The 25,125-nt window shown below is 38.7% G+C and overlaps 1 protein-coding gene across 4 annotated transcripts in view; it reads right to left on the bottom strand.

The window, feature by feature from the left end:
* ntrk3b (neurotrophic tyrosine kinase, receptor, type 3b) overlaps positions 1-25,125 on the bottom strand; it is a 272,404-nt gene that overhangs the window by 148,700 nt on the left and 98,579 nt on the right. For all 4 annotated transcript variants that reach the window (XM_044106543.1, XM_044106552.1, XM_044106561.1 and 1 more), the window contains exon 4: positions 15,406-15,474. In XM_044106543.1, the coding sequence (XP_043962478.1) occupies positions 15,406-15,474 (69 nt within the window). The remainder of the gene's footprint in view (positions 1-15,405; positions 15,475-25,125) is intronic.

The raw sequence follows: 25,125 nt of genomic DNA, 5'->3' as shown, positions 1-25,125 counted from the left end.
AGAGAAGATCTACACCACACACCAATCCAAAATTATTTACTTCAAGTAAGTAAATAATTGAATGATACGGCAACACAGCATGTGCAGCATCTCAATGATTCGGTACTTAACAAGTCAGCAGTTTTCTAGAGAATATTTAAATAAGCATAAAACAATCCCTTAAACACCTAAAGGTCCAGCATTAATAGATGAACAGCTTATTCTACTAAACAATGTTTGCCATCTTGCAAACATGGCATTTTCAAAGATACATTGGTCTAAAAATGATGAAATAAGGGAAGTGTAACAGGAAATGTAAAGTCTTGGCTTGTATTTAATGTGCATGGGACACTTCCATAAACTCTCATTCTGATTTGTATGTGTACACAGAGTATGATGGTGTGGAACTCACAGTATTCTGACCAGGTACATTACTTTTTTGAGACGTAACCAAATAATTTGAATGATTTTGGTTGAGTAAAAGGATTCAAACATCTGGGGATGAATCTGACTCGAAGAAATGGCAGTAGGAACTTTCAGTTTCAGGCATCCATCCTCACAAGTCAAATGAACTCTCTGCATAGAGCCTAATGAGATGAAGCAATGTTATTGAGTCATTGTGTATTGTGGGCATCTGTGAAGCAGTGCCCAAGTGTAATTTAGTCATGCTGTAATTTTTGAAATTCCCCAATAAATCCACAGCAGACTGGTTTATTGTGGAGATCAAATTGTGTAGGATATAGTCTTAAATTTGTAGAAATGTGGTCTAGGAGAATAGCTTTCCTGTGGTATCATCCATCCTGACACCATTGAAATAAAAGACTGACACAAAACAGTATAAGGAGGATATAAAATATCATTAGCAAGATATATAAACTACTACAAATTGCAATAAAAATAAATTGATCCAAGAATGTGCTTATGTTGCCTTATGCATAACTGATTCATATTATGAACTCTATCAACTCTTAACATACTTGATAAATACAATCATAATATTTTTTTAGGATTCTTAAGTCTATAAAAAGGCAATTAGTTAAGGCTTGGATCCAGAGTAACCAGAAATATATTGCTACTTCTTGTACGGCCTGGCAGTCACTCTCCCTGTCCTGACATAGGAAATTCAGCAACCATTAACCAAGTCGACTCCAAAATGCTATTGAAAAAATATAAAGTCAGTCAGTTCATGACTTTCATTTAAAAAAACAAGACAGCTTCTGATTCCTCATTTCTAATTTAGCAGTTCAGTACGTGACACAACTCTACCCAGCTACTGAAAACAAAACCACAAATCAGACGCCAACTATCATTGAGAGGAAAAACAGCACCAGTGTGTCCTAATTCACACTGTGGTAATCGGACACTAAAATGTCTTGTTGCACGATACCCTTGACACTGTTCTTTTTACATTGTTTTTTTTTAGAGGGGGGGGGACGATACATGGAGTTGCGCCTTTTCTGGTCAGTTTTTCAATAATTTACATTTCTGAGTTTTAGATCTAGTTTTAGAGATAATGTCTTGTTGCCCTAACAACCTAAGGAGACGAAGGGAGTGGAAACTGGGTAAATTGTGATTTACAGTTCTGTGCCCAACTGGTAGGAATCTGCAGTGATAATACTGACTACAGTTCCACGGTTTATGTGTGGCTAGAGAACGGCTGATTCTGATTCAAGGCTGATTGATCAGGGCATCTCCAGTTGAGTCAGCAACATTGACATAAGTGAGACAGCTGCTTCCAAACTATAAGCAGATCAAGTCTCTGAGCTTTAGCCTTTTAGCACTGATTCAAAGTTAAAAGCCACATATAAACCCCGAGAGGTTTTCACGCTTACTGTTAAAGGTTTTTAAAACAAGACATCTGGAGGTTTTCTGGCACCTTCCTATTGGGGTATCGTGCTACAAGCCTTCTGTAGTTCACACTTTTCTCACTTTCTTGCACCGTCTTATCATGTGGGGAGGGGCAAATTCATAATTGATGACACTGTGGACACTGTGGCTCAAAAGAAGGAGGCTGACACTGCACATACAGCGAGGAAGGAAGAACCGACTGAAGTTTCTAGAGAACTGAAAAGGACAGTGAGAACAGTCCACTGTGAATAACCAATTGGTGCATTCATTTATCGCCAGGCTCCAGAGATACAACAGTGCCAAAATACCTGGTTCCACGCAGCACTATGCAATATTTATACAGTTTATGAATATTCTATTTATATTTTAAAATGTCAGGGTGTATAAACAAGTCGAGTAGCAATATCTACTTCATGTACAAATAAGTTTTATAATGACATTTGTCCGTCTGTCTTCTGTTCTTATGACTGCCAGTACCTTTAAAATGTAAAAGCCGTTATGATTAATTGCATATGCAGCTCTAATGAACAAAGTCTCATTGCATGGCAACAGTTTTTCCTTCACTCCCTTCACAAAGGTGCAAAGTTGTGTGCAAAACTTAAGATGGTAAAGCCACATTTTCCTTAGCAACACTAAAACATCAACATCAAAAGCTCAATCACTCGTTGTTTTCAGATTTTCTTTTGCAGGTTTGTGTTTTGCCGTTTTGGAATAGTTTTGATTAACCAGCTACTATAATGACACAATATAATTTTTTATTTATCTAAACAGTTTCTCCATTTGGGTGCTAAACTACAGTATGCCATGCTGTGTTTTGAATAATTTGCCACGTTCTGCCAGAGTTTTTAGTGGTTCCTGAGCAAAAATAGAACGGATGCTTTCACACAGAAAATACTTTTTAAACACAAAGTAACAGTAAAACGGAAGCACACTGTCAAATAATTGGGTTTTACCAAATAGATGACTGAAACATTGGCAAGTAAAAAAAAAAACTTGGCAAAGTTTTTAAGAATTAGCTAACCCTTAGCTACAAAACCATCATTTCATGAATGACATTAATTTGGCACAAAAAGAACAAAATGTTAATTATTACCTTTGTTGTAGCAATGCTTCTTGGTAAAAACAAAATTTGTATTTTTGGAAAGCCTGTTTATTTCCCCTGTTAATGGCGCTGCTTTTGTTAGGAAAATGCATTTGTAGGATTTTTCATCAGTTCCACCTTTGAAAAAAAACCCTTAGCTACACAGCATAGGCCATATTCTTCTTGCTTATTCTGCTATTGAATGTGGTTTGGTGTTTATTGGATTTGACAATTGTAGTTTGAAGAAAAAAAGACACATTGCCGATTTAATTATTTCTCTAAATTGCAGTCAAGTCAAGAGTCTTTTGCCCCAAGTCAAATCTGTAACAGATAAACATTTTCTCACCTCTAACCCTGCATAGCCGTAGCTTAGGATTCCTACTGTCTGTTCATAGCTCTATGTTACCACACAAATATCTAATATTTATCTTTCAATCTGTATAAACAATTATCCTTTAATATAAATTGTATGATAATGTCCTTGGTATGACACTGTTAGATTAGTGGTAGGAGAATGCCAGAGGAAAACTCTCTATTCTGTTCTGAAATGATCTAAAGTAATTTAATACAACATTTAATTGGACCCCAATGAGGTCATTAATGTGAAGTTACAGCTAACTTGAACGCACCGGTGTGAGGCGTTAACAGCCTACAATCCACCAATGGCACTGGGTAAAAATCAAGCGCATTCTGACAGTCTGTAGCTTACATATCTGTGTCTTTTCATTCTTCATTACATGAGATAAAACTGTTAAGAGTGTCAAACCAGGAGTCCCAAGCCACAGATCAAGTCTAGTCCAAGTACGTCGTCTTTTACTTTTGCAACCTCATTCCAACTTGAGTCAGAGTTTCAAACTTGAGATGTCATCCTTGTATTAAGTCAACACAGACAAATAAAATTGTAAAATTATATGTATATGACTGTATAGTAATGTAATTTCAGCTAAAATAATTAGTTTTAATGCAATAAAAGCACATTTACATTTTATCTAAACATCTAACTTTAAATGTAGTCTATCTATTGCAGTACAACTGAAAGCCAAGTGGGAAAACATAGATACACGAGTATATGGGTCTGTTTCTATTAGCTTATTTTTCCTGCACTGCAGCTCCTGTATAATACACATCAATAAAACTGTGATTCTACTGGTCCATTGATATTTTTATTGTTATTGTTGTGGCTTAGAAAAAGATACAGCCGAGGCGCCACACCATTCGATTGTATCCCAGCGTCTTTGAGCAGTTGAGAGACAAACAGACACAGATTTATTCAAAAGGTTTAATAAACAGATGCTGCCAGGAGCTGGCACACATCTGCTGCACTGTTGCTTTTCCTCCACCAGCACCACCAAATTATGTTCACCGTCACTGCGCAGCAGGAGGCTGACACATCAGAATTTGGACAAAGAATTGCTTTTGATCCATCGGGGCAAGTTTAGTCTGAATAAAGAAAGTCAGCTCAGTCGATGGCAGATATGCATCACGAGATCAAGTCAAGCAGCCAAATTCACAAAATGTTGCCTCTCCCCCCAATTCCTTTTTAAAAAATTGTATTATTGTGGCGTGCTCCGGTGGCGTAGAGGTTAGCGCGCCCACGTTTGGAGGCCTTCAGTCCTCGACGCGGCCGTCGCGGGTTCGATTCCCGGACCCGACGACATTTACCGCATGTCTTCCCCCCTCTCCTTCCCCCTTTCCTGTCAGCCTACTGTGGTATAAGGGACACTAGAGCCCACAAAAAGACCCCCTGTTGGGGGAAAATAAAATAAAATTGTATTATTGCTTGAGTCAATCAGTTGTTCCAAGGTGCCATTGTTTTCATGCTACAAAATGATGACGAAATCACACTTTGCTTCCGTCAGAGTTTGCTGGATCTATCCCTGTCAGATTTCTTTGCCTGATTTTTTTTTTCTTTTTTTTTTTGCTTATCCACCGCAAACACCTGCACTGCATTCATAGCAGGAGAGGAAACTCATGTTGGTTCAGAGATGACTGTGGGTAGGAGTAAACAATGAACAGGAGGCAAGGATTTTAGCTTTCTACTTTTAAATATTTCAGCAAATGCTCTGCTGTCACTCTGTTACTTATATCACCATGTATGTTATCATCTCAGTAAAGATGGAAGTTCAAGTTAAAAGCTTGTTCCCTTTTGGAAGAAGGTTTGTTGCTGTCTGTTGCGTATTGTGTGTGCATACAGGGATGAAGGGTGTAGAATTCACGCTGATTGACTCCATGATAACAATTTGTTGTTTTTGCTATCTCACAAGGTTGTTTTTTTTTATATTTAAAGCTTAAATAAGGTTTATCACTTTAAGAGCCCCCTTGTGGTCAAATCATTGACTATTATCTTAATTATTCATATAATAGTGTGGGCTTCTGACAGTTCCAAGATTTCTAAATATTGACTTGAATTCCCAAAGCATGCACTCCTACTGCCCCGGTCTGCAACCCATAACTCTAACATCCTGTCAGCTCCTAGATAGCGAGATTGACTTCATACGGTATCCAGCTCACAGATGATGCTCTGTTGGGAACTTTTTTCCTTGACTGATTGATTTAGTTACATCCACAATGTAATCTGGGTGTAAAGATAAAAATGTCTGTGGTCTAAGTGGTCGGGTGTGTGAATTGTAATCTGTCAATATGACACATGGTCTTCAGATTTTTCTGACGCCGTTTTGAAAAAGTAGCCAATAATGGAAAATACTCAGTCAATGCCAACCCGTTTTAATGGACACAATAAAAAAAAAAAAACTGGGTAATTGAGAGGAACTTTCTATCTTTTCAGCAGATTTGAGGCAAGCTTATTGAGTAACAGATTTTAAATTGGAAAGAAAAAAAACAAACTTTTGTGCCATTGGCGTCCACCCATTTGTTTATTTTTTTAGGTGTACATGTACAAATGGTCTTTTTTTGTAGTTGGAAAGTAGAGAAGTCTAATTATTTCATCTGTAGTTTCTATATGTTCTTTAATGTATGTGAAGTCAAATCAGAAAAAGAAAAGAAAAACAAAACACATGCGCTCACTGTGCGCTCACGGACCTAAAAAAGGCGTTGATTGATGAATTTTTATGATTGAACTGATTGTTGTGTTGTTGGGTCTTAAGTTTAACTATTAATCAAGTTAGCATTAGCTATTTATATAGTAAATATTTATGACTAATATTGAAAGGCGGATATTTGTATATTTAAATAAATGTAAATATTAATGTGAAATGTACTTTAAAGTTAGAGAACTTAAGTTTAGTTACTTGTTCATTTAACTTTAATTACTTTGTGGGTTTGATTCACAGAGGTTTGCTTTGTATTGTTTATATAGTTTGTCATCATTTGCTTTGTAGTTTGAGTGAAATTAATTTATGTAAAGTTACATGCAGAATTAGTAATTATTCATTTTTCTTTTCTTTTGGGTTTGTTTAAAGGTTTTCACCTGCTTCTGGACCAGTCATGAAATGTCCTGACACACATTAAATAAATGGAGGATAAAATGAAGAAAACTGCTTGGTCCTTTAAGTAAAACCCTGTTGACAAACGTCTGCATTGATTTCTCCATCCCTTTTCAAGTGGGGAAGCTGCACAAATTAGAAAAGGACTCGACAATGTAATTTTAATCTTTAGAAAGCTAAGAAAATGTGTGGCTAATTTTAACTTTTTAAATTAGTGCTGGACTGCTTCTTAAGAAAGAAACTTTAGTAATTTACCTGTCACATTGCCCCTCTCAAGTTCGGCGGTTCATTCCTCCATTAAGTGCAGATTACTGGTTTGATCGGTTCATGTGTCAGACGCCTTCAGAGAAAAATCCATCTTGCGGCAGGGGACATAAATGTTTGACTGTGCGTTGGCTGCTGCATTGTGGATAAAAGAGACACCAACAGAATGAAGAGATTCGCTATGCACATCGCCTCGGGTGGGTTGTGCCAGTTGCTAAAGAAGGAGACAATTTTTGTTTTCTTGCCATTTCTTTCTCAAGACCAGAATAAGCTTCCTCGAAAACTGACACTTTGGCTGAATGCTGCTAACTCTGATACAAGTAATCTCCAATAATGTCACCCTGGAAGCTGCGGTGGCACATTTCACATTTAGCATTTATCCCCCCTCCCCGCTCCTCTCCGTTTTTGCCCCCCGCTGCCGTGCTCTGGCTTCCCCTTGGCAGAGCTGTGCCGCACTCTGCAGTACCTGCAGTTGCTCAGCTAAAGGGCAAACAGACAAAGAGGCAGAGGCGATTATCTGCGTCTCATCCAGAGGCAGTGCACAGCAGTCATCTATTATGGAGCCTCTATGTGATGTTGGAGCCTTTCACAGGAGCCACAAAAGACTTGAGATTATTGAGATTCCCCTGATAGCTTTGCCATTGTTAGCGATATTAATATATTGCAGCGAGTGTGAAATATCTGTGCAGCGAACCTGCAAAACAAAGCAACTGTTGTGCTGTTGCACTCCGCGAGCGCTCGGCAAATACAACCTGATGAACTTGAAGGAGTGACTTACACAGACTCATGTAGACCAGCTCCTTTTGACTTTCAACTACTGTCGCACGTGCTCAGCATGTAATGAGCCGGTCGTGTTTGTCCGAACAAAGGAACTTTTTGGCTTTCGCAAATCTTCAATGGTGTTTAAAAACATCGTAATCAATGTACATTATAACCGGTCCAGTGTTTTTATAGTTCTCCAACTGTGCTTTAAAGTGATTTATTCTCCATGTAGATTTGCCCAGTTTAGGTTCAGTCAGCTCAAGTGTTTAAAATGTGAACTCCAGCTAATCAGCTGCACGCTACATTCTTTAAATAAAAGCATGAAAAGGTTTCATTTAGAGCCAACAGAAAGACACAAAAGACATGCTAATTTAGTTGCTTTTGTCTAACACTGTTTACAGTTAAAAATATCATTCTTGTCACTGTGTATCCAATTAAATGAGGAGAGGGTAAAAAGGTCTTATTATTTCACCCTTAAATACTGCAGTAGTTCTGATGAAATCAAAGTCTATTATATGACGTTCTATTTACTTGTTAAATCAGCCAATGGAAGTGCCTCCAGTTTCTGCCTCTATGAATTAGATCAGTTTAAGACTTCTATATTTGAGTAGGAAAAGGAAGCAGCTCCTGAATGGTCCTGCTGTTTGGTGCAGTTGACAGACCGTTCATCTGTTCGCCAACAACCCGCAGTTACATAAACCCTGAAGACGCCTCAGCCATTTTTAAATTATTCAACCGGTGTCATTTTGGAGGCCTGGAGAAAAGAAACATGACACGGTGGCAGAAAAGATATAAATGATTTGTAAGCTCGGTGAAAATACTGTGACTGGCTGTGAGCTGCTACTTGAAAGTGGCAATCCTGGTTTTGTTTTTTTTACTACTCGTAATGCGTTTATTCTCATCTAATCAGAGAAAATGTGAAATCCTAGTACCGGTCACACCCGAGTTAAATAATTCTATTCTTAACAGAAAACTAGACATTCAAAGTTTGAGTTGAATAAATCTTTTATTTTTATTGGTAAAAATATAATTTTATAAACTTTTTTTTTTCAATTTGAAGTACATCAAATTTCACACCGAGTGCTCAATGCTGCATTGAGTTTACACTGACTGCTGATTCCTTGTAACATATTTGTTTAAATATTTTTTTTAAACAAAAGAAATAGCTAAAATCTTCTCTTGCTCTCGTTAGCTGATGTATTGTTCCACCTCTATTAATAACTCAAAATATCCCCACTGAAATGCATTCAGTTGGCATCTTTAGCTATTTTGTAACTCTAGTGTTGTCAGTTACAAGCATATAAACAACAGGGTATCAAGGTTAAAGCATACGCCTTCACATCCAGCATTCATAAAGGCTTACTCTTATTTCAGCATACAAAATTATGTGCCGAGAGAAAACTTCAGCTTGTGCCACTGGATCTCGTTACAACCCGAGTGCTCAGTGTTAGAGCTTGTGAGTCAGAATCATGCAAAAGCTCATGGTGCAATGCACTATTATACTATTAGAGGCAGTTTAAGAAAAAGATTTGAAAATTAAACTTCACTTCATTAATTGCTACACACCAGTTTTGATTGAGTGAAACATGTTTTACAGCAAGTTAATTATGTGTAAAGTAGAAGTTTAAAGCAGAAAAGGCTTCTTACAACTCCAAACAAGAACAATCAGCGCCTCTTTGATAAAACAGCCAATTGTTTGATAGCGGTGATTTCAGTCGAGACGAAATGCCTTTTTTCCCCCTCTGCTCTCTCTCTCTCTTTTTGGTCTCCATGTTTGATATGTATTAATTAGCGGTTTTTCAACTATAATTGGTATGTGCCACAATGCGCACACAACTTTCTGCCTTTATTTTTATTCAATCCTTTTTATACAATTTTTTTTTTTAAATAGTGGGAGTAATTATAAAGAACCTTGAATTAACTGGAATGAAGCACAATGAATTCATGACTGAAGAGATGGTCGTTTAAAGCTCAAAGAAGGAGCCGCGGTCTAATTCTGGGCATACAAATCGCTTCACACTCATCACAGGTTACTGTCACTGACGCATTGCCGCTTTTAAATTGGCTCTCTTTATTTGCAGACGCACAAAAAAAAAAAAAAAAAAAGAATTATATAAAGCAATGCAATTATAGTCACACTGCCAAGAGTGACTGAGATAACACGAGTAAGAGTCAGTGTGATGGCGAAGGGCTATGCTCTCTTTTTGTCACATAATATGGAAATTATTTCAGCGGGTTTGATCTCCCTGAATTTGCATAATGTCTGTGTGGCTGAGCAGCATGGATGGATACTTATCACCTGATACTATATTTTGAGTTATTCTAATAATTAAAGGCAATGGCTTCCCTTCTAAGCGTGCTTTATTTGGCCTGATTGAGCGATTGACATTACCGTACTAATACTGCGCTGAGCGAACACACACACACACACACACACACACACACACACACACGGCGAGGAGGATAATGATGTCGGGGTGGCACCGCGCACTCTGCCCGTGATGGAGTGACTCATTTCCCATTAGCGGGGCCTGATTCCACATGGTTTCCTTCTTGCATAATGCCCCGACGACCGTCTGTGCCGCCACGCCGCTCCGACTGACACCTCTTAACCAAACACACGAAATGGAATAGACACGAAGCCTCGGTGCTCATCGGCATTCAGGAGGAATCGCCCTCCCCCTGCTTTTCATGTAGGACAACAAAGGCACCATTTGTGCACATCTGAAACGTCGCTTCAAGAAACAGGACTGAGAGTCGAAGAAGGGGGGAAAAATAAAAAAATACAAAAAAATTGAGCCCCTAAAGCCCTAGGAGCGATTTGGTTAAGGAGAGATGTCAGCCGTTTCAGTTAGCTCCACATAACGAAGACAGTAATTTCAGCTCAATTAACGGCTGGGTTATAGAGAGCTCTGAAAAGTTTTAAATAAGGCCAGAATGTCCTGATCTTGTCTTTTTTTCTCCCCACATACAAGTGAAAGAGTGCCTTACCACAGTCATATTGAAAAATTTAGGAATTCCCCATTAAATATTGAGTTTCTTTTGCAAGAAATGTTCACAGAGTGAGTTCTAATCTCATTAGAAGATCTAAACGGACATGCATTTCCCAGCTAAATTTCCTGGTACATTTTGGATCATGTCCAAACGTTTCAATTTTAGACTCATCTGTCCAAAGACAATTAGCCTACTTCAGAAGTCCAGCTCTTTGTCCATGTTCTCTGCAAAATATTACTCTGAAACCATTATTTTTTTTCTCAGCGAACAAAAGGTTTCCCACTTGTAGACGCCCCCAGAAAATTAAATTTGTACATTTCCTTTCAAATTATAGAGGCGTTCACATTGTGTCATCAGTTCAAAGAGCCTGCTGTGGGTTCTGAGATGACATTTTAGGGTTTGTGGAGACTTCTTCCTTTGCCATCTTGTCTTTCAGGGTAAACTTGCTTAGACAGCCACACCCAGACATCTTGGTTGTTTTGACTGTCCTCCATTTGTAGACAATTTCTGAGTTCAATTTATTTAGGCAAGACTTGTTTTAATTCATAAGCTGCTACGGTCTTGCTTTCAGCTGACAGACGTCCCATCCAGTCGGCACTTGGCCTGTCACAACAACCAATTTTACTGGACAATAAATTGTAGAAGTTATCGCGATAACCAATAATATTGTTGCTTTGAGACTATTTTCAAGTAATATAATGGTAAAGGAATAATGATGCAGGAAGACATTCTCAAATATTACATTTTAGTGAATATTTAAAAACTGGAACTTTAAATATCCAAACAGAAAAAACCCCAAATCATATGAATTATTTAGTCTTTGTAAACTAAATTGACAGCTAAGCCCAAAACATCAAATTGAAGACTTTTATCATCCAGTTTTTGCTAGAAAGAGAAAATCATGTCAATGAAAATGATTTAACTTGTTTTAATTTATCATGCGATTAATTGATTTATTGTGACAGGCCCAGTCGACACACGGCTTCTTGTCACTCCTCAGATGGTTCATGTTCTCTCAGTCATCGGTCATCTTGCTTCCTCATTGTTGTCCTCAGCCAAATCAGGAGATGCTTGTGCTGCCATCATCTGCCCCCCAAGCCTGTTTGACGCAGGACATCAGAGGAGGCAGCTGGAGAGACTGGACAAGAACAGTGCTACAGGTCCAGACCGTGTCATCTCCACAGTCCTTCAGGCCTGAGTAAATTAACAACGTAGGATTCTGCTGCACATTTTTAACTCCAGCCTGATCAAGGAGAAGGTCTGTGTGCTATGGAAGACAATACTGTCTTGTTTCACTAAGAAAGCTCACGCGCCAGTCGCTAACAATTGAATTGTTGCCCCAACATCCTACAAATAAGGTTCTGGAGACTCTTGTTGATGCACATGGAGCCATCATACAACTCAAACTCACTGGTTATATAATTTCCCAAGTAAATTTAACACAATTCAGTCACATTTACCACATTGGAAAGTCCAGAAGACAAGCGAAGGCCTAAACAATCACCTGGATCAATGATTAGCTAATAAACAAACCACAGTTTGTGAGACTTGATCGTTGAATGTCTGACCAGCTGGACTGTGCTCTCACCATTTCTTTTTACTCTGTATTCCTGACTTCCAGTACAAGCCAGAGGTCTTTCATCCAGAGAAATACTTGGATGGCTCTACATTTGTTTGTTGTATCAGAGATTGGCAAGTTGCTGAGTAAAGAGAACTGGCAGACCACTTTGTGGAATAGTGTGGGGGAAAATGTCATCTTGAATGTGAAAAAAACAAAAACAAAGCAGGATCGTCGATCTCAAGAGAAACAGGAATAGGTGGGAGGGGAAGGTGACAAAGGAGCACAGATACACCTAGACAACAGTGAAGTCAACTACAAGAAGGAACAAAACAAACTGTACATGTCAGGAAAGCTTAGGTCCTTTAGGTTTTGCAGCAAGATGTTGTTGAGTCTATTGAGTGAAATTTAATCTGCCATTATGTGTAGGGTAACAGTATCAAAGTCAGTGACTTAAAAAGCTGAACAAGCTGATGAGGAAAGTTGGGTCTGTTCCTGTAGCATCTTCTTTGAATGACTTTCATAAAAAAAACGCTCCCATTACCATCTACAAAGATTCTTTAAAGAAACTTGTATAGTAGTTTTAGTTAGTATGAGAGTATGAACAAAGTAATTGCATGCTAGTGTTTTTATCACTTTATTTGAATTTCTGTGTGATTGTTTCATACCTCCTGCTTTGTATTTAATTTCACACACAACTAGACCAGGATGTCTGTCAGGAAACTAGCTGGTTTAAAATGAACAACACTGGACATAGTTGGTGATTATCAAGAGTGGAGGGATTTGAAGTCTAAAAAGTGTTCAAAAATCAGTCAAAACGGGAAGCGAAGGTCACGGGACTCTGGGGAAGCATCAGATATTAAAGAGCACTACTAGTACTTGACATATTTGGATTGAGGTCACATTGTGGGATTGTGTTATTTTGTTTGAGGTTTTGTGGTCAAGTGGTGGTGTTAAATGTCAGTTGTGATTTCTGAATGTCTCTGAATACTCCGTCAGTCAATACAAGCCACTCACACTCTTTCAACAACCACTGTTCAGTCCTCTGCTCAGAGGCGAGTCTCATCGATAAATCAGAAGCTCATGGTTTTCACTCAGGTGAAAACCACAGTTAGGGGGGTTACAATGTTCTGATTTGTGATCTGTCTGTGTAGAAAAGTAGAAAAAATACAAAACTGAAAAGGAAGGAATAAACTGATTTTGCTACTAGAAGAAAATGTATATATTTTTTTTCTTTACAGATTTCCTTACATCTAAAAGCCACTTCCAGTGTTTTTCTTCCTATGCGACTTGTGATTTGCTTTAAATTCTGTGTTTGATATGAACCTTTGAAAGGAAGAAATCAAGTACGCGCATGTGAACGACAGATGGTGAAATTTATGCCACACAGATTGGCGGTTGCGCAGAGAAAACCTAATGTGTCTATGATGCAGTGTCTGCGTCTGGTGACCTTTGCTCACAATTTAAACAGACTGCCAGGGCATCCAGTTCATAACGTTGCCACTTATTGCATTCGGTGATCGTTCTAGATCACCAGATCCTTGCAAATTCAATCACGTACTCCTTTTCACTCGTCTGCATGTGTACCAAACAGTGGCAACATTAAGCCATAGGAAACCAGCGTGACTGAACTTGAAACACGACAATGTCAATACAGCAAACCATTATCGGGTCATAATTTTAACAGTTCACCTACTGATTATTTTTTTAGATGTTCAGTAAGTAAATATATTTCATTAAATTCAGATAAGAGGTAGGATTAAATAAGTGTTCACCTCTTCCTACTCCTTTTCAAACAGAAAAGTAGCAGTAGAAAAATGATTTTGTTCTTGGTTATCTATGCACATGTTCTCTTTTCTACCGATTGCTTCTTCTATTGTTTTTTTTTAAAACCTGCTTGAAATAAATAAATACAAAGTTCCCCTTAAAAAATGTCCAAGGAGTTCATAAATTTCTAGGCTAAATTTGATAAGTATTTGGTTTAAAAGTGAGTAATTTTCATGTTAAAGGTTCAACTTACATTTGAATGTTCTATGAGTGGTAAGATAATAGCTGATTTAACAGAAAGTAAGTCGGTTTCAAGCATACAGCATACAGAGGTGAGCATAAGACAGACTCATCAACATTCCACCTTTGTTGCAATAGTAGTTTAATCTATTTTGCAGTAGAGGCATACAAGTATGTTATACAAGTCCTAGAAATGTGTTGCAGTTGTGCTTAATGGTTAAATTATGCTCACCACAATGTCATCTGCAAAGCATGAAATCACTTCCTCCCAAAACTATTGAAACCAACGGCAGATGCACCATGTTTTAATGAAAGTAAAACTATTTAAGGAAATAAAAATACATGAAAAATAAAGAATTCAAACCTCCTGAATACCTGACCTTTGAGTGAAGATTAGAAAGCAACATGCTCCAAATGCTTCTTCCACTTAAAGCATGCATGATTTAAAAGATGGACTCATGGTTCAGCAAACGCCACAGGCCTAAAGAGGGAAGCCAAATGGCAAAACAACAGCTAAGGTGGAGCTTATTGGCTGGGATGAAAACATAAAAGCAGAATTTTCTCTGTTCCAGGGAGGGAAAGAGAGAGAGAGAAAAAATAAATAAATTTACAGCCCACTAACAGGCACTGAGAGGAAGACAGCGGCCCATCTGCCTCTGATCACAGCCCATAGAGAGGCAACACTTGTGCCTCTCTGGTGTGGAGTTTGGTGTAAGCTCCTTTGTACCCAGAATGAATAAGAAGATTCGTCAATACGGGTTGAGAACCCAGAGATAAGTTAAAAGCTTAATGACAAAATGTGTAACCATGGCATTCATCTGAGCGGGGCTCCTTAACTCTTCCGCTGCTTGTAGCTACAGGAGAACTCGAGATAAGCATTGTGCCAATGCTCTCAGTGGATCTGCCCTGCTTCTACCTCTGAAAATAGCACTATAAGGAGGTCTGCTTGAAATAGTCTCGTATCACATCCTGGTACCTCACTTCCACGTACCGCAGGGCCCATACATGCAGCACCAGCGTTCTGAGCCCAGATGAGGTTCAAATGATGGACAGCACCGGCAGGCGTAATGATGTTTAAATTACAAACGGGTCACTATCGCAATGTTTTCTCCCTCGGGGCTGTCGGAGCAGACTCATTTCATAAACACAATGATCCCTAAAATATTCATAACAAACAAGAAAATGGGGTCAGACGCCCTCTTCCTTCTCATCTATCGCATTTTTCTTTTAAGCACATTTATTATACCCACTAATGACTTATAGGATCACAGCGTCACAACGATGCCTATAAGGTTTGGTCTTGCGCGTGTGCTCAGACAAATTGGAGGCTTTGTACAACAAAGGCAGGAATTATAATGGTATGCAGCCGAGACAATTTGTATTGAGGCTGATAGTGCACTGAGGACAATGATAAAGTGCTGTAATAAAATTCAAACAAAAGCCAGTAAGACTGACGAGAGGAGACTTACAGCTCGGAGAGTTGGAGGTGCTGGAAGAGTTGCCATGACAGGGTGGTTAGCGGATTCTTCGACAGGTTTCTGTGGGGGAAAATGAAAAGCAAAAGAGAGCGATAAATTTAGTTTATTTTATTCATAATTACCCATATTCCATCTTGTTTACAGAACCTTTTTCTTACATGAAAATATAATGTATTTTTGGTTTAAAAATGTCCATTAAAGCTTTTTTTTTTTTTTGCTTCCTCTGCTGTTGCATAAAACACACACACAAAAAAAAACGTGAAATAGCACCTTTTGGATCCAGTATGTGCCAAAGTGGCTAAGACTGTATTTCTTTACTACTTGTTCCTTAAACATGTTTCTGATTTATTTCACATTTCTATAGTTAGCTTAAACATTGAGGTTGTAACTTTGCTTCTCTTACTATGTGTTTGTTGAAGCAATACAACAAACACATTCAGTGGAGTTTTACGCTAACTCCACTGAACCATTAGATGAATTTGAATGTTTCTCTGTTACAAGATGAATTCCTAGTAAATTACTTGGTTTGTTTCTTTTCCACTCACCATTGTTTGTCCCTTTACATTAGTGGTGTCTCTCTGCTTATCACACCTGGCTCCAATATTAGCTCATTAGCAGAGCTCTGAAGAGCGTGGCTAGTGAGGCAGTTTAGCTATTTAGTTCAAGTGTGTAGGACAACAGACACATCTAAATGTTGCAAGACTCGAGGACTGCAGTTTGAAACCACTGGCTTAGATTCTACAGCCAGAACGAGTAGAGTTTCTTCTTCTGTTTGGCTTTAATTGGCGGTTGGCAAAGAAACGCTTGGTGTGCATTACTGCCACCTACTGGTACGGACTGTTGCTCAAAATGTCTGTTTTATTTGACACGTATTATCGATGATCATGTTTTGCTAATGAACTTTTATCCCCCCTAAAAAAATGAAACACATTAAAATTCCAATACTTTTCCTCTCCAAATCTTCAGATAATCTATTTATTAGATTAAATATGTATCTTTTAAAAAAATTGCTTCAACATTAACCTTTTTTTCATCTTATGTCTCCTTTGTACTGAAATCACATGTGCAGTTGTTTCAAATTTTCCAGAAATATTGACATTTTCCCATATATTAGCATTTTCTGTTTAAAATGGTATATATCAGTGATGGCATCATTGGGTGCAATCAAATTCAGGCCTTTCTCTTTTGTATTGAATTGTTTATTCTCTTCAAAGTAACTTTTTGAGATGGCCTGCATTAAACATTTTATGTTGCAGACTATTTAGTTGCGAAGATGAGTTTATAAATTAGATTAATAATACTACTCCTGTTGCTTATTGACTGGTTTGTGTTTTCAACTCTATGTAAAACCAGTAGTATTATCTATATATACAGTCACTAAAAAAAAAAGAAGAAGAACGTGAATAAGAAAAAAAACGTGGCAGATTTAACATATGTGAATTCTCTTCCAAGTAGACATACTATTTTCTTTCCTGTGAACTTTTGCGATATCTCTTGTTTAGTGATCAGCCTGTTGGTATTTTGCTCTGAATCTCCATCTGTCCCTTGCTCTCTATCCTTCACATTTTATTCTTAAGTGCTGATTTCCTTTCCTCTTGCTTTCTCATGAGTCAGTTTCAGAAGAAAAAAGAAAAAAAAAAGGTGCTTCCTCTTTAATGTTGTTTTCAGGGTCATGTTTGTGTACTTGTGGTGCAAAGTGGGTTGTTATAAGCAGATGATTAATTAGAGAAATGCCAAATATGGAAATTATGCTTGCATGCGTGCGTGCATACAATTCCACAATGATTCGTTTTTGAAACGAAATCCATATAGGTTCTCATGCACACGCTAAACGCTTTCAAGGTCCTTTATTCTAAGTGAAGAATACACCTGCATACTGCTCTATTTAGCCATCTTTACATGTCTCATTATTAACCCATCAAACCATTGTGTCTTTGCGGTTCTGCTTTTCATAAGTATGTTTCTAGCGCCACACATTTGTGAGAGTATTTAGGAACCCATTTTATGTTTAAATCAGGCTGGAAAACTTTATAGGTGTACGAAACCAGCTATTTATGCTTGTTTTATCCATTCACTGAAGTAAAACAATCTTTTTTTCAGTTTGATCTCTTTGAATGTTCCATTTAAAATCTATCTTCTGAATTTACACAGTGCTCTCTCACACAATGTTGAACATCCGACATTTAATTTGAGTCCCTGTTTTTGGTAGGAAAAGAACTAAAATGAAGTCCGACTTATAACATTTTTTTTTCCATCCCATGAAACAAATCTGAAACACATGAATGAACCTTCCATTTATTTTAAAAACCATTAGTTCCTTGAAATAATGAACCAAATTACTTAGAATCTGAGCGCACAGGCCTGCATTACGGTGGGGGGGAAAGTAGGTCCGCAGGTCCCATAGCAACTCAATAAAAGAAAGTTGACTGCTTTGAAATCAAATAAGTCAGTTGATGTAAGGACCCCCTTTGGCTCAAGAAACCACAGAGATCTATAGCAAACATCCTCAAAAGTGATTTGACCAAAACCTCGAATAAGACGTGCATAAATACATTAGTTAAACACTAAAGCATCTCTGCGATAGCATGAAATGATAAAACAAGTGGCTTATATTGAACACTGTGTGCAATGTTTGGTTAAAAGAAAAAAAAAAAAAAAACATAAAACAGGAGTGATATCAATTATTGTATGGTCATATTTTTATGTTACGTGTTTGCTATAATCTGGCCTTGTCGTTAGTCCAGCTAGCTCACCTCCTTCCAGGCAAAAATATTAAGAGTAAAATAAATGGAAGTACTTTGTTAATTTGTGTCCAATTATACAGCAGCCATATCAAAATGGAGGGATTTCATTTGTGAAAACTCCAAATCAGCAAAATAAAATTAATGAATGGCAAAATTATCCACTTACGTTTAATCTTTAATCGGTTTCTGCGCGTACCTAAATGTGTTATCTCCTTCATCCAAAGTCCATCTAGGTTAATTCGTGAGGCACACCTATTAGTCTCTCTTATAACGAGACATGTTACCATAGCAACAGGGAGTTAAGGACGTTCCAGGTCTGCCTTAATTCTCTGCATCACGCATACAATTGCGCACGTCAAAAAAAAAAAAAAAAAAAAAAATGGATCACGTGGAAACGTACGGAGCACATCCCAACAGATAGACGTCGGTGGGTTTGTTTGCTTATGCGTACACATGCGTGTGTGTGGGTGTGAGAGAGAGAGTGTCTCGAAATAGATCCTGCCTAACAGGAAGTGTGTGAGAGAAATATGTAAAGACGATGCATAAAATTTCACCTTGCAAAGAAAACTTGCGGTCTCAAAGGGGCCGTGTTATCCTCGGAGAATATATTACAGGACAGAGAGCGAGAGAGAGGAAGACAGAGGGGGAGTGGGAAAGTGGGCGAGCTCGTTAGCTGATGGAGAGCGGGGCCACTCAACACTTGCGTCAACCCAAACACCCCGAAATAGAGACTCAGTCAGACCAGACGTCCTTAAATAGGCGCGCGCCGAATGACACGCGAGCAAACACGTTGGACCGCGTGCCTCAGATTGTTTATGCGCGAGAACAACACGTGCAAATATGGCATCGTTCAGCTGGGCCCGCGCGTCATACCGACGGTCTACGGACTGCTTTTACCGTCAAAGACAGACACGTAAAAATGACTGAACACTAAAATTTGAGTGACTTCGTTTGGAGAATTACAAAGCCAGGCAGCAGAAAGTTAGCACACGTTTTAATTAAAGCTGCTACCGTTAGCGGATGCCCACAACAGCATCTATTATTTATAGATTCTGACCGTCAATGAGTCCATTTTCATGTTTGCCATCCAGAGAGAGCTGCTCATCATGGTTTGAGGATTCAGTCCAAAAGCAGGTAAGCGGATATTTTTGATGGCGTTCTAAGTCTACACTGACAGATCTTGATGACAAAGTATTCTCACTAAAAGCAGCGCAATTATGCTGTCCATCAGCACCAATTTAAGAATGTACCCAGCTGTATTCTGTCAAGTTTAATTATACAACAAGTAGCTGTCAATATTTGGTCCATAATTATAAAGTACCACTGCTCACAACTGATGCTTAAGATGTGGAGGCAATCTCTGTCTAAGATTGGAAGGAAATGTACAATGAGGGCATCAGAAGACATTTAAAGGAACATATTTCTTATACCAGCTTGCATAAACAGGTACAGGCTCATGTAATTAGGAGGATGTGTTTCGTGACAGTCATTTGAGAAAGTTGAAACTCATATTTCATGTAGAAACATCAGACATGTAGTAATATATTCCAAGGCTTCAAAAACACAATGTCTTACTTAGGATTTTTGGTCTAGTTTCTAGTGCAAATATTTTTATTACACTTGAAATAAGAAAAGCTCCTCAGCAAGAAATAGGAGCTTGTTTTAAGTCAACAATTCCTTATTATTGATGAAAAAGTACTAGATCCACGGGCAAATTGTTTCACTAATAACAAGGAAGAAATGCACTGCTTGAATAATCTTCCTGTGGAACTAGTACTTTTTGATCAATATGAAGGAATTACTGACTTAAAACAAGTTCCAATATTGTGCTGAGAAGTTACTTTTGTTTTGTCTCCTTTCAGGTGTACTAAGGCATTTGCACAAGAAACTGGACCAAAGATGCATGGTAAGACTTTGTGTTTTTGCAGTGTACTTCTTGTAATTTTGACGTTTCTGTCTTACAGATGATGAAAACCCATAACTTTGTGTCTCCAAATATCAGAATACAGTGAAAAATGAAAACTCACAGTGTCACACTCTAGGCAGCTAATGAACTAAATTCATCTGCAAAGGTTTCCTGAGCCTTTAAACCGTCTCTCATTGTGTGGCCTTCACTCTGGGTCAGTAGCCCACACAATGATTGGGAAGACTGCCGACTGGACGGATGTCCAGAAGATAAGCTGTATGGAGATGGCAATTTTATTCTCCTGCAGGACTTGGCACCTCCTCACATTGCCAAAGGTACCAAAAGCTGAATCAATGGCATAAATAAATACATAAATGTGTGCTTAATGAAACATATGCTTAAGACCGGCTAAAAACTGGGCAACATTAAATATCTTAACACTGAACTTCACGGCTGCACGTTTTATTTTTAACCCATATTGACAAGTCAAGAGCAGCCAACATTTCAAACTGCTCAACATATTTTAGAGACTTTAGAGAGTCCAAAGCCGTAATAGGTAGATAAGTGTTAATAAAGCTGTGAATAATGCCAATGTAGAGCAGATGGACAACCGCGGAGCCCAATGAGCCCTTACTCTGTAGCGTTAGCACAGACTTTGTTTGTCTAGCTAGCTGGCTTGAAGCTAGAAATGGGAAGCCAGATACATTATAATTAGTGAGCTTTCGTGGCGCTGGTAGCAGATTTTGTTCTGTTAACACACAACAGAGCTAACTGTTGTCAGTGTTCCCCTTTCTGTCCACTAAATTAAGCTAACCAGCATTTGGAAGTTTACAAGACTCCCCTTAAATAATTCCAACAAGGCCCTAATGTAACTTCAAGTTGGACATTAGAGTTATTTTACATCTTGTCGCTTCAAGCTTCATCACCTTCATTATAGATGAAACTGGATATTTACAAAAAGTAAGAAGACACATAACCTCCATTTTCTAATTGTTTGACATGAAACCAGACGTAAGCTGCTTTAAACAGAATTTCTTGCTAGACTCCCAGAAGCCTGGTTTGAGTTAGTGGTAGAGTATTTTCATTCATAATGTACATTAAATCCAGAATAAAAGCAAAACGGCCCAATGAGAATGCAAGCTCAAGTAGGTTACAAAGCAGAATAAGCTATAAAAAAACCCCCAATTCTTTCAGTCTATGTCACAGAGAGAGGAAGAAGCTACTACTCCAAAAGCAACATAAAAAGCCAGATTACAAATTGCAGTTACAGAGACAAGGACCAGATAGGACCAGATTAAGACCAGATATGAAAACATCACCTGGAAGGTATGTCCTGTAGATTGATGACACTAGAAGCATTGGCCAAAATAACCAGTTACATCTGGAGGAAGAAATAGAGAACCTTCCAAACATAAGAAAAACATCCCAACATGCTGCTGTCCAGGGGGTGGCAGCATGTCCACCCCCTGCTTAGTGAGGGACTGGTGCACTTTACATAATGGATAGCATCATGAAGAGGACAGCATGTAGTGTAAAACATAGTAACAGTAAAGTACAGAGAATTTAAGACCAGATATGAAAACATCACCAGGAAGTTATGACACAAATGGGTCATTTCTAGATGGGAGCGGTGAGTAGCCTTCACAAAGCCCTGATTTTTGTCCCACTGAAGATTTGTGGCAGAGCTAATATGTCCTGAAGTGGTGGCTTCCAGGATGAAGTGGAGAACGCATTTAATGATGTCCAAACAGAACTCGATGCCAGGAACCACAGGTGAGGAACGGGACAGAACTCAGGAAGAAAACGATGACAAATGACAAAGATCCAGCAGGGAAACACAGACGCAGGTGAGTGCAAATACACAGCAGAATAATCAAAGGAACAAGAGACAGGTGGGACTGATCAGGGACTCGACAAGACAATACAGGGAATATATTAACTAATCATCACACAAAAACCCAAATCCTTACTTAAGTTGTTTGTGAGCAGGGCACTAGCTTTGTGGAAGGATAACCAAATCATGCAGTCTCAGAGACAATTCCAACAAAAACTAGAAGATAAAAATATTCTCAATAAAGTTCTCCTACGTTATTTTGACATTTCTCAACCGGCAAAAAAAAAAAAAAAAAAGAAAAGCATGCGTAGATACCCAGTTGTAATTGTAAACCAAACTTAAGTACTTTCAAAAAGTATACAAGGGCCTTTCAATTAGTATTTTTCGGTTGCTCCGTCCTTGCATCCAAATAAGTGAAGAGGATTGTTCCGGCGCGCACAACGAGACCTCCTCACGTCTCAGGCAGGGAGCGCTCTATTTTCAAAGGTCATTCTTCACATCTTGACAAGAAATGTCAACTAAAATTGGATTGGTGTGGAGGGGAAGAGGTGTACTAAAATAAATTAATAAATATATAAACAAAACAGCAAAAATAAGCCATCAAAAAAAAAATAAACAAGGCAGCAAGGCCAAGTGGGAAGACGTTGATTATTACATTTTTTTAAAAAGTGAGACTGAAAGAATATCTGTTTTAAAAACTAGGCAGCATGCCTTCCTGTACCACATACAGTCAAGGGTAAACATGGGCAAACACACACACACACACACACACACCAAGCCCAACCCGAAGCAGATTCAACATCCACACTCTGGTCTTTATTTATTGTTACACAAATCTACAACTCAAACTCCACTCACTCGAATGAGGAATTGTAATTATGAGATTCTCATGAAATTTTTATTAAGCTGGGGTGAAAAAACAAAAGAAGAAGAAGAAAAAAAACGACACAAGAATCAATGTGTCTAGGTGTTAATATTGATGACCATATTGGCTCCCTGTTCCACGGCGCGACGGAGGGAACGCTAAGGCCAAACTACCCGAGCGTTTTGCCCGCCTCGCAGAAGAGGCGCGGCCCCCTCCTCCCTTAATGATTCTGCTCGGCGTGGACGCCGCTGGGAGGGCCGGAGCTACTCCAGAGGGTCGGCTAATTAGCGCGGAGTCGCCGCTTGCTGCCGCCTGAGTGTGGAGGAGGTCTGCAGATTGACATTCAAGACCACGAGGAGGAGAACCAGACAGCCGCTAAGCAAATTGCTGCAATGGATTAGCAATACGGATGTGGCAAAATCAAGTCTTTATCAGACATGCGACGCTCTCTGCTGCAGCAGCAGGAAATAATTACCTCCGTTAACGATCCCTGTGTTGCATTATGCTGTCGTTTCTTTTAGAAATATATATATATATATATATATATATATATATATATATATATATATTGTGAGCAATGAGAATGAGGATGTAATCTGCAAAAAAAAAAAAAAACACTTCAATGCTAAAATGTCTTGCTTTGAAACTTCTCATATGTTAGCCAGAAGGGTGTTTTTTATTATTCAACAGAACAGTTTTATCTTACAGCATGTCAACAATTTAGAAATGAATATTGCAGTCTTGAATGTGAGGGTGAGTGCACTTTGATGTATCAAGGCTCTACCAGCATCAAAACACGTCTGATGGCTCAAAAAGACGCGCAAATTTATCTCAAGTGTGAATACGTCCACTGGCTCCTTTCCTACCAGCCCAAATTTTAGTTGAAAAGGAATTGGCCATTGACTAGGACGTTCCAACACACGATTACACTTTGATCTAAACCGTTTGAATGTAGCTCTGATGTTTAGGATTGAGCTCCTGTTGGAAAGTCGGTCTCCTTTTATAGCCGCTAGCATGTTATTTTTTCCCAGAATCTCCCCACACTTGGTGCGATTCATCTTCCCACCGTGTTTTCAGTCTGGGGTTCCAAACTGGGTTGATGTCCATCTCAGATGAAGTCCATTTGGTCAGTTTTCAGGGAATGCTTTTCACCACTGGAATAAAACACCGTAGGGAGTGTAAGAACGTGTTGGTCTTTTAAAGGTGCAGTTTTATCCAATGTCAACTGTTTTGAGTTTCAAGTGATATTCCTTGATCAAAAACACACATGGAGCGCTGCCTTGATTCTTTCTTGTATGTTTGAGAATTCCATTAATCTCCCATGGCAACCACTCAGCTGTGCAAAACGCCTGGTTGGATCTCGCCCTGCTGTCGAGGACGAAGCTCTGCCTCAGAGCCGCAATTTCCAAACTTCTGAGCTTCTGCCTCACAGACCAGCCTTCCTTCGTGACTCCCTCACTCGGGTCCTGCAGACTAGCCAGCAGCAGCTAGCAAACACCTGGTGGAACTGCACATCTGCTGAGCTCATTACAGGAGCTACTTGTCAGTGAAACAATGGTAAAAACGTTGCTAAAGAGTTAAAAAAGGAGCCATGTTGTGTTGACTTTCTGAAGGCGGAGTTTCAGAAAGAGCCGGAGTTTCTTAGACAGAGGCCCAATTTCAAGGCGTTTAAATTATTAAGTCATATAGCATTTATAATAACTGAAGGTAACTGATTGTGCTATAAAATAACACTATGTGTCTGGAAAATACATAATCCTTCAACTTTAAAACATTTCCTACTAACTGAAAATTATGGCTCGAAGACAATCAAATATGCCGGCAGAGATCATGTGATTATTGTTGTCATTCTATTTTTTTATGTATTGTTTGTATTGTGGAGAGCTTCTTACTATAAGGCCTGTTATTCATTTTAAATTTGTAACCCGATATGTTTTGTTTTTTGGGTTTAAAAAAAAGCGCTTCAATTAATATTATTATCATTGTTCTTTTTTTCTGATAGCAGAAGTTTAACTTGTCTGTTTTGCATTGTAATGTATCGGACTTGGGCTGCACAGTGGCGCAGTTGGTAGAGCTGTTGCCTTGTAGCAAGAAGGTCCTGGGTTCGATTCCCAGCCGGTCTTTCTGCATGGAGTTTGCATGTTCTCCCTGTGCATGGTGGGTTCTCTCCGGGTTCTCCGGCTTCCTCCCACAGTCCAAAAACATGACTGTCAGGTTAATTGGTCTCTCTAAATTTTCCCTAGGTGTGAGTGTGTGTGTAAATGGTTGTGTGTCCTGTGTGTCTCTGTGTTGTCCTACGACAGACTGGCGACCTGTCCAGGGTGAACCCGCCTCTGAACCAGGAACGTAGCTGGAGATAGAC

The sequence above is a fragment of the Gambusia affinis genome, linkage group LG02, assembly GCF_019740435.1.
Source record: "Gambusia affinis linkage group LG02, SWU_Gaff_1.0, whole genome shotgun sequence".
Classification (NCBI taxonomy): Eukaryota; Metazoa; Chordata; class Actinopteri; order Cyprinodontiformes; family Poeciliidae; genus Gambusia; species Gambusia affinis.
The sequence above is the reverse complement of the archived record's forward strand: the minus strand, read 5'-3'. Positions and strand labels throughout refer to the sequence as shown.